The 11,070-nt window shown below is 39.8% G+C and overlaps 1 protein-coding gene across 1 annotated transcript in view; it reads left to right on the forward strand.

Annotated features, from left to right (window-relative positions):
• Vps13D (vacuolar protein sorting 13D) overlaps positions 1-11,070 on the forward strand; it is a 772,012-nt gene that overhangs the window by 42,196 nt on the left and 718,746 nt on the right. The window contains exons 6-7 of the mRNA XM_071670877.1: positions 350-464; positions 7,230-8,660. Of these exons, the coding sequence (XP_071526978.1) occupies positions 350-464; positions 7,230-8,660 (1,546 nt within the window). The remainder of the gene's footprint in view (positions 1-349; positions 465-7,229; positions 8,661-11,070) is intronic.

An 11,070-nucleotide genomic window follows, 5' to 3' on the forward strand; every position in this document is an offset into this window, starting at 1 on the left:
GCAATATGATTTTTTGTATTCATACTTACACACATAGGACTTTTATTTTGTATCCCATATGCCTACTCTATATCTGGAGGTGTTCACTTCATAACTGACTACAATAGATGAACAAGATATAGGATAGTCATGATTGTCAAGTTAAGACAGAAGTTAACCCTGCTTTCCATATGGTATGTGTGTCACCTCGTACCTTTTCTGATTAACTGAAAGTTGTGCAGCTCTAGAATGGTGAATAGTCAACATTGCTTTTCATCAGTGGAGTTCCAGAATTACTTTAGTGGTAATTTGAGAGATGATTGTAGGCATGTTTGTGTCTTTTCTAAAAAAAAAAATTTTGTTTTTCCAGGTTTGTGTATGGTGAAACCAAGATGGCATACAAATTACTTGAACTCACCAATATGGGAATCTACTGGGACACCAGTGCTGATGTCTATAGCAACAAATCTCTTGGAGAATTAGCGGTATGAGTACTTCAAAAGAGTCCCTCCTTATATATATTTTTTATGCAAGGAGGTATACTATTTTCAAACCCATTAATCCCAATACTTCCAAACTGCTTGTGTGCCACATATGGTTTAGGCCACCTTGGACAGTTGCCGACAAGTTTGCTGTATGAAGGCATTTAAAAATCAAGGGTACAGTAAACAGCAGAGTAATAGAAAGCAACTGATGGAATCTCAATGTTTCCTCATCCTTTACTTATTTTTTCAACTCAGCTGCTCAGTAGCCATCAAAATGTCTTGGGGGTATTACATTGTTTTTTCACTGCCCAGTTAGTTTAGTAAAGGAAAAGGTATGTGATATACAGTGCCCACAAGTGAAGTTGGTGTTAGGGGCTGTGGCACAGCAGTTAAGAATAAATAAGATAAAACCATGAAAACTGTATTCATCACAGTGAGTACCTTATTGATCTCCCTTTGCTCTTTATACACTTCTTGATATGACCAGGAACTGAATCAGCAAGGTTCTGAAGCCATTCATGGTCCAATTTTGCCGAGATTTCATGAATGACTTCCTCCAGCTTAGGTAGCGGCGAAGTATCACTGTTGTGAGATTTCATTTTCATATGCTCCCACAAGTTTTCTATTGGATTCAGTCTGGTGAATACCTGGGCCAGTCACTGAAAAACTCCCACTGCACAGTCCTTAAGCCAATCATTAACAAGTTTAGCAGTGTGACAGGGAGCATCATCTTGCATAAACATTTCATCCATGCACTTTTTGAATTAATCTGGAAGATAGTTGCATAGTAGCTTGAGATAGCTATGTCTGTTCATAATTTTACTTCCAGGCAACACTTATAGGTCCCCAAGACCATAATAACTGAAGCACCCCCATACCATAAGTGAATCTGGGAGCTTTACAGTGCTTGCCATGTACTTGGGGTCATATTGATCGCAGCCTAGTCACCTTAGACATGCCCACCATGGCCACCTCTCACTGAATAGATAGACTCATCACTCCACAAGACACTTCTGAATTTAAATGTACCACACTACATATTTCTTGCAAAAATCTACTCTTTTCTTCTGGTGCCTAAGAACATTCAAAATATGGGGAGAGGCTTTTCTGGCTTTCTTAAGATGTTTCACTCCCTTAGGTAAGGAAGAAAAAATTTTACATCCTTATTCCGTATGTGTCATAGAAGGCCACTATAGGGGGGCTGGATCAGGGGGTTGAAAACCCTTTTAGTTTCTAAAAGAGAAAACAGAAGAATGAACCAGGCGGGGAGAGCTTATCCTCCTCGAAGGCTCAGACTGGGCTGTCTGAATGTGTGTGGATTGGATGTAACCCAGATAAAATGAGAGGAGAGATAGGTAATATGTTTGAGAAAAGAAACCTGGATGTTCTGGCTCTAAGTGAAGCAAAGCTCAAGGGTAATGGGGAAGAATGGTATGGAAATGTCTAAGGAATAAGGTCAGGGGTTAGTGAGAGGACAAAGAGCTAAGGAAGGAGTAGCACTACCCCAAAATCAGGAGTTGTGGAAGTGTGTGATAGAGTGTAAGGAAGTAGATTTTAGACTGTTGCAGGTAAAATTGAAATTGGATGGCAAGAGATGGATGATTTTTGGTGCTTATGCACCTGGCCATGAGAAGAAAGATCATGAGAGGCAAGTGTTTTGGGAGCAGCTGAGGAAGTGTGTCAGCAGTTTTGATGCACAAAACCAGGAATTAGTGATGGGTGATTAAAATGAGAATGTACGTAATGTGGCATATATATTTTATTTTATTTTTTTTATTATACTTTGTCACTGTCTTCCGTGTTAGCAAGGTAGCGCAAGGAAACAGACAAAAGAATGGCCCAACCCACCCACATACACATGTATATACATACATGTCCACACACGCGCATATACATACCTATACATCTCAACGTATACATATATATATACACACAGACATATACATATATACACATTCCTATGAGGACATGGGGAAAATGAAACATGATAAGTTCCCCGTGGACTCATAGGAATATCTTGATCACATGCAAAATTGTGATCCTTTCCAACATATATACACATGTACATAATTCATACTGTCTGCCCTTTTTCATTCCCGTCACCACCCCGCTACACATGAAATGACAACCCCCTCCCTCCGCATGTGCGCGAGGTAGTGCTAGGAAAAGACAACAAAGGCCACATTCGCTCACACTCAGTCTCTAGCTGTCATGGATAATGCACCGAAACCACAGCTCCCTTTCTACATCCAGGCCCACAAAACTTTCCATGGTTTACCCCAGACGCTTCACATGCCCTGGTTCAATCCATTGACAGCACGTCGACTCTGGTATACCACATCATTCCAGTTCACTCTATTCCTTGCACGCCTTTCACCCTCCTGCATGTTCAGGCCCCAATCACTCAAAATTTTTTCAGTCCATCTTTCCACCTCCAATTTGGCCTCCCACTTCTCCTCGTTCCCTCCACCTCTGACACATATATCCTCTTTGTCAATCTTTCCTCACTCATTCTCTCCATGTGACCAAACCATTTCAAAACACCCTCTTCTGCTATCTCATCAACACTCTTTTTATTACTACACATCTCTCTTACCCTTTCATTACTTACTCGATCAAACCACCTCACACCACATATTGTCCTCAAACGTCTCATTTCCAGCACATCCACCCTTCTCCGCACAACTCTATCTATAGCCCACGCCTCGCAACCATATAACATTGTTGGAACCACTATTCCTTCACACATACCCATTTTTGCTTTCCAAGATAACGTTCTTGACTTCCACACATTCTTCAACGCTCCCAGAACTTTTGCCCCCTCCCCCACACTATGATTCACTTCCGCTTCCATGGTTTCATCCTCTGCCAAATCCACTCCCAGATATCTAAAACACTTCACTTCCTCCAGTTTTTCTCCATTCAAACTTACCTTCCAGTTTACTTGTCCCTCAACCCTACCATACCTAATAACCTTGCTCTTATTCACATTTACTCTCAGCTTTCTTCTTTCACACACTTTACCAAACTCAGTCACCAGCTTCTGCAGTTTCTCACCCGAATCAGCCACCAGCGCTGTATCATCAGCAAACAACAACTGACTCACTTCCCAAGCTCTCTCATCCACAACAGACTTCATACTTGCCCCTCTTTCCAAAACTCTTGCATTCACCTCCCTAACAACCTCATCCATAAACATATTAAACAACCATGGAGACATCATGCACCCCTGCTGCAAACCAACATTCACTGAGAACCTGTCACTTTCCTCTCTTCCTACATGTACACATGCCTTACATCCTCAATGAGAACTTTTCACTGCTTCTAACAACTTACCTCCCACACCATATATTCTTAATACCTTCCACAGAGCATCTCAATCAACTCTGTCATATGCTTTCTCCAGATCCATAAATGCTACATACAAATCCATTTTCTTTTCTAAGTATTTCTCACATACATTTTTCAAAGCAAACACCTGATCCACACATCCTCTACCACTTCTGAAACCACACTGCTCTTCCCCAATCTGATGCTCTGTACATGCCTTCACCCTCTCAATCAATACCCTCCCATATAATTTTCCAGGAATACTCAACAAACTTATACCTGTGTAATTTGAGCACTCACTCTTATCCCCTTTGCCTTTGTACAATGCCACTATGCAAGCATTCCGCCCATACACGCATATACATACATGTACATGTCAACATATACACATACACAGACATTTACATATATACACATATACATATTCATACTTGCTTGCCTTCATCCATTTCTGATGCTACCTTGTCCCACAGGAATCAGCATTGCTACCCCCTGCTTCAGCGAGGTAGCCTCAGAAAAACAGACAAAAAAAGGCCACATTCATTGACAGTCTCTAGCTGTCATGGGTAATGCACTGTATACGTATACCGTAAACCTTCATTTTAACGGACCCATTTAATGGATTTTGGATTTAATTGACTGAGCAAATGGTAATACATTAATTAATGATAATTTGAAAAATATAGAAATTGAAAAATCCCAAATGCTGCACCATGCGCATTTCATATCGCACTTTTTTCAGTTCAGTCTTCTTCAAGCTACTGTACGGTCAGGTTGTATATAGAGAATCATGACTGTATATAGTAAATGATTTTGCAATCCTTACAGTTCAAAATGGCATCAAGTGATAGAGAAGTTTAAAGAAAGCATGTGAACTGTATATTGTATTAGAAAATGGCCCATAGGTTACATTTTTTGATTTAATGAACTTTCGGCATTAATGGGCACCCCTTCCCCAGATTAGTCCACTAAATCGAGGGGTTTACTGTATATCTCAAATGGTATGACAAAAAAAGTAATTGATAGAAATCTTCAAAAATGTATTGCACATTGTCTCTGTGAAGACACACCCAAGAGTTTAATGGTCTTGTTACTTGTATGTGCTTTACTGGTTTTATTCATGATTTTAGTTTTTAAATGCATACATGCATGACTGCCTTTGCTGATTTTTGGTGGAAATATTATGTCAGATTTTGTTATGCTGTGCCTAAGACATCGTGCTCTCAATCGCTACAAGAAAGGACCTGCCCTACCCATCAGACACTCTACCATTGGTTTCAAGGATTTCCACTCTAGCACTTTCTACTTGAGGCCGTCTGTTTCCAAAGTGTTTTCCATTCACCCTGAGGTTTGTTGGTACTCACTCACCCAAACTTTCATTTACCCTCCTTTTCAACTCATGTACCTCTCTTCCTTTGACCTCCTGTTGCTTTCTCATGAGCACCTCCCAATCTTGCTCCTTCCCTGTAAGTACCAACCCAGGCACCTCTCATTTCTTACCCTCCCCCTTAGTTTCATTTACTCTCCTGCAGTTCTACACTAAATCTCTTCTGGTCTATTCACACATTCCTCTTTTCTGAGCTCAGTTACTTTCACTACTCTTTTTTTTACCCATATTCTTTCCTCTTTTATGAAAGCCTTTACAAGCCTTCACCCTTTCCTCCATCACGTAGTGATCCAACATCCCACTAGCTGCCCTTCTCAGTCTATTTTTTTACATCCAAAAATTTCTCTTTTTCCCACATATCATTTAGTCTGGTTTGATAAAGTCCACTCACCATCTTTCTTACTTTATGAGTGCCCTTCTTTTTAAACTAGGTATTTCCAGTCATCTGGAATAAAATTTGCTGACACACTGACTTAGCTCCTTGCAAAACACTCACCTATTTTATCAGATTTCTTGTGGCTGGATACATAAGTACTCATGATCACCCACCTTTCTTAATCCATTTTCATTTTTATCCATATCATTCTGTGGGTCACTTCCTTTCTGAACTCTCACATATTCCCACAACTCCACCTTTAGCATGAGTACATCCCCTTCCTTAGCTCTTACCTTCACACCAACCCCTGACTACCCTAAAGACATTTGCAAACCATTCTCTCCCCTTACCATTAACCTTTGTTTCACTCAGAGCTAAGACATTTAGGTTTCTCTCCTCAAACACACTACATGTCTCTCCATTCTTTTTATCTTGGTTGCATGCAAACACATTCAGACACCTCAGCCTGAACCTTTGAGGAGGATGAGCACTCCTCGCTCGGTTCCTTTTTCTGTTTCAACTTTTAAAAATTGAAGTACATGAAGGGGAGAGTTTCTAGCCTTCTGTTTTTTCCCTCCTAATGCCTTCTATGACATGCAGGGAATTGGTGGTAAGTATTCTTTCTCCACAGTCCTCAGGGACGTGAGAATTATCTTGGTATATATCAGCTACTATGTAACATTGAAATTAAAGGTGAATCTGGTCTTTTTCAAGAAGTTAGCTGAGGTTTTCATAGGTTCTCGATTTTTTTAGATATTTTACCTACTTTTTCATTGATTTACCTCACATCTTCCATGATCTTCATTACTCCTACCTTTATACTCTTAAATTTTTAAGATTAATAAACAAAAGCTAGTGCTCCTTATAATTTAGCAGACTGCCTGATCAACTCATATAGTAGGAATGTATTGATGCCTGTTTGTTGAGTTTCACAAAGAAACTTGAATTTTACCCTAGGATATCCAAAGTGTTAGTTATTCCATGGCATGTTCTTAAAACTTACATTTGGGTTGAACATGTGTAGACTTAAATATTTTTTTTCCTTTGTTTCTTTTCCATTTTCCATGAGATTGTTATCTGGTTGGAGGTTGGTATACCTCAGATACAGCTGCAGTCTAACACATCACCTCAGAATGATAACCAGCAAGAACTACGAGGAACTTCAGATGCAATCCATTTCAAAATCCCATGATACAAAAAAAGCTTCGTTGTCCTTAGAAATTTTTTACCTGGTTGAGCCTCTGAAAACACTGCACTATAGTTGCCCTCTGCCAGTAGTCTGTTAAAGTTGAGGTACAAAAGGCCTGGAGGCAGCTGTGGATTTCACTAGTTATGGAAAATCTTTTGCCATCTTACCTATGGGAGTTCTCAAAAGAACAGGCATCATAGATATATGTAGATAGGTGCATAGATTTTTCTGGTTCAGGATCAACTAGTGCAGATGAATGGGCTTAGTTGTGGCATCTTTGCCATTCAATTATCCCAGTTTCCTAAGAGTCACTCAGTACTCTACAGTGCTACCATTATCAGTTCAAGCTTTTGGGTAGAAAAATATTGGTTATTATGAATAGGGTTAGGAAGAAAACAATGGTTCATCTATTAGTTATGCATATAGTTGTACATTTCATGGACAAGTCCTGTTAATGATATTGATTGTTTTCTTTCTTTACAGGCTCAGATGCTCTCTTCTATTGGCAAACATGATCACGAATACATATTACTACCAGTTAGTGCCACTGCATGTGTAAAACGTAACTTAAGTGAAGCTCCTCTTCGATCTCGCTCAACCCCACGATTAACATGTGATCTTAAATTAGAAAAGTTCCCTCTGAGCCTGAGTGACTCACAGTATCAGCAGGTAGTGAAGTGGAGTAAAGAATATGACCGATTAGAAAAAGCACGTCATTATCGAAAGTGGAGACCAAGTTGTTCTGTAAAAGAGAATCCATATGACTGGTGGCAGTATCCTATTCAGTATCATTTAGATAGGATTCACAAGAAGTATTGTGGTAGAAACTGGTCTACTGCTCAACAGAGAGCTAGGGATATTGTTGAATATGTCGATATTTATGCTAAGCACCTCAGGAATCCTGCCACGGTGTCAACTGACCAGAAAACACGCAAACATCTGGTTGAACAGGAACTGAATTACAGTGAACTTTGTTCACTCCGTGAGGTTGCTATGGATCGAGTCACCAAAGAACTTGCACAGTTGCTAGAAACAAAGCCACCTCCCCCTCCTCCTATAACTTCAACAGAGCCAACATCTCCTATACATAGTGGAGAAGGTATTCTTCACCGTTGGTTTCCAACTTGGGGAGGTTGGTATACCTCAGATACACCTGCACCTCACCCATCGCCACAGCATAATCAGCAAGAACCAACTATCCATGAGGAACTTCAGACTCAGTCCATTCCAAAATCTTCTGTTACTGAAGAACCAGAAAAACAAGCTTCTGCATCCTTAGAAGAAGAAATTCTATATGTGCTCTCAGACAGTGTTGAAAACAACACCTTTATGAAGAGAGATGCTGTCTTGTGCCAGTTGAGCTTTATGCTCAAACAAAGCTCCTTCTCACTTTCATCAATTAAACCACCTTTATCTGGTGACAGCATGGAGGAAAATGAAGCAAAATGTGAATTATTTGAGCTAGAATTTGCAAATGTGAGAATGGCATTAGAGTCAAGACCAAGAAGCAAATCATACAAATTTGATATTGAACTTGGCTCCATGATTTTCAGGGACAAGGTGACCCAAGAATCTGCATTTCCTTTATTGGTTTCTCCTCAGAATCGGGCATCAGGTTCAACATTTACTGCTTCTCTGTCTAGAACTTCTACTATGTATGCCAAGTTAACCAATATCATATCTCCAGCCCAAGGAAAAGCTGAAGGCCCACTCTTCTCTCTTATGTACGAGTGTCGACCATTTAACTCCAAAGCTGACCATAAACTTGTTGTCAGCTCATCAGCTCTAGATATGGTATACAATCCTTCAGCCCTAGATGCTATTAAAACCTTCTTCACAACCCCATATCAGAAAAAGGATGATGCTGGGTATATGCCGCAGATGACAGGACTGACTTCAGCTGCTAAGAAAAGGTGAGATGATAGAATAGACTTGTCTTTATTTTTGTATGCTATTTTCCATATCCTTATCATTAATACATTTTGTGCTTTGCTTAAGTAGAAGACTTGCCCTCTGCCGGTGGCCTGTTAAGGATGAGGCACTAAAGGCAAAGGAGCGGCACAGGAGTTCACTAGTTATGGAGACTCCATTGCTGTGGCCAGCCGCTTGAGGGAATTCTAGAAGGGAACAGGCACCTAAGATATAGACAGATAGATAGATAGCTTTCATATGACTATGTTGTCTGCCATTCTTCTACTCTAGACTAGTAGTTTACTTGAATAAGATAAAGTGCACTGCCCTACACCTATCAAAGCTAACCCTACCCACAGTAATGTGCTTTTTCTTCTGAAAGGAAACTGTAGTTATAAAGATGTATCCCTCAGAGTGCATAATTTACACACAAAAACAAACCAATTTACCACTGTGTGCTTAGAAGTTGAACCTGGTTACATGAGTGACAGCCAGTGAGCCAGTTGTAGCCAAGTGGGTTTCCTTACTGGCTGACCTTCAGTTGGCTCACTTTGACCGTGGGGTATACATTGAAAAAATAGTGTACATACAGAGAGACATATAACAGTCTTAGAAATGATTGTTTTAGACCTCATCAAACAGTAAGTCAAACTGCCTAATAGAGTTACCAACTAATTACTGGAAACTGGAGATTTTTTTATCATGGTTTGCTTTGACAGAAATTCTCAAGCCAAGACTATTTTCTGGTACCATGAAGCTTGTGTAATTTGGAATTGGTTCCATATCACAAACCGCCTTATCTTACATTCTTGCCCCAGAAAAAATCTTTGTGGGACTCCTGCTGCACTCAGAAAGCAGCTGCATCCTCCTGGCAGGACCACAGTTCCTAAAATGTGGTATGTTGTTTGTTTCTTTGTAGGGTGAGCACAAGGCAATTGAGGAGAAAGTATTCATTGTCTCCATTTTGCAAGTTGCACCTAGAGCATGAGGGGTATTATGATATGTTAAAGTAGTGTTTGTAATGTCAGAGATTAGTGATGTGCAGAATGCATACTGAGAGGTAAACTCAAAAATATCTGGGGATTATAGTTTTAGATGGGTGTGTCTGTTGACTAGCATTTAAAACTTAGTTTGGAAAGTGGTAGCTTAGTTTTTGTTGGGTTAGTCTATTATATGTTTAGTCATTATTGTGTTGTTGGAGAGGGGGAGATCTGTGAGTGTAGGTTGTAGGAGTGTGAGGTAAAGGGACATTTAGTTATTTCTTCTTGGGTTGATGATTGGCTAGGGAGTGGTTGTAATGGGAAGGGTCTACTGCTAGGCAGTCATTGACAGTCAGTGATTGTTTTAAGTGCTTTGATTTGTGTGGTTCAGAGTTTTGTCATAAAGTGAAATATCTTTAATTCAGAGTGGTTGGGATTAAGCATTGCTGGACATAAGATTTTTACTTGATTATTGATAGTTAACATTTCCAAGGATTCTGAAGGTCAAGCAGAGCATAAATTCTGGAAATGCAAGCTAATTTTCTTTATGTATTATGGTCATCTAATTCACAGTGCTCCAATGCTAACATAATCCAATATTTTGAAGAAAAATTATTAAGAAAAATTAATGATCTAACTCCTTCCCATAATATATCAAGTATATTCTGGTTCCAACAATGTTGTATGGTTGCGAGGCGTGGGCTATGGATAGAGTTGTGCGCAGGAGGATGGATGTGCTGGAAATGAGATGTTTGAGGACAATGTGTGGTGTGAGGTGGTTTGATCGAGTAAGTAACGTAAGGGTAAGAGAGATGTGTGGAAATAAAAAGAGCGTGGTTGAGAGAGCAGATGAGGGTGTTTTGAAATAGTTTGGGCACATGGAGAGAATGAGTGAGGAAAGATTGACCAAGAGGATATATGTGTCGGAGGTGGAGGGAACGAGAAGTGGGAGACCAAATTGGAGGTGGAAAGATGGAGTGAAAAAGATTTTGTGTGATCGGGGCCTGAACATGCAGGAGGGTGAAAGGAGGGCTCGGAATAGAGTGAATTGGATCGATGTGGTATACCGGGGTTGACGTGCTGTCAGTGGATTGAATCAGGGCATGTGAAGCGTCTGGGGTAAACCATGGAAAGCTGTGTAGGTATGTATATTTGCGTGTGTGAACGTATGTATATACATGTGTATGGGGGTGGGTTGGGCCATTTCTTTCGTCTGTTTCCTTGCGCTACCTCGCAAACACAGGAGACAGCGACAAAGCAAAAAAAAAAAAAAAAGAAAAAAAATATTCTAGTTAAGTGTTTGTTTAAACAGTAAGGAATACTGTATTATATTTGAAAAAGATTTTAGATTTTTAACAAAATATTTTGTGTTAGTCTACTTACATGTGTATTTAGAGTAAAGGAAATAAAGAGATGCATCTTTTTTGAGCACT

Source organism: Panulirus ornatus, chromosome 16, assembly GCF_036320965.1.
Source record: "Panulirus ornatus isolate Po-2019 chromosome 16, ASM3632096v1, whole genome shotgun sequence".
NCBI classification, from domain to species: Eukaryota; Metazoa; Arthropoda; class Malacostraca; order Decapoda; family Palinuridae; genus Panulirus; species Panulirus ornatus.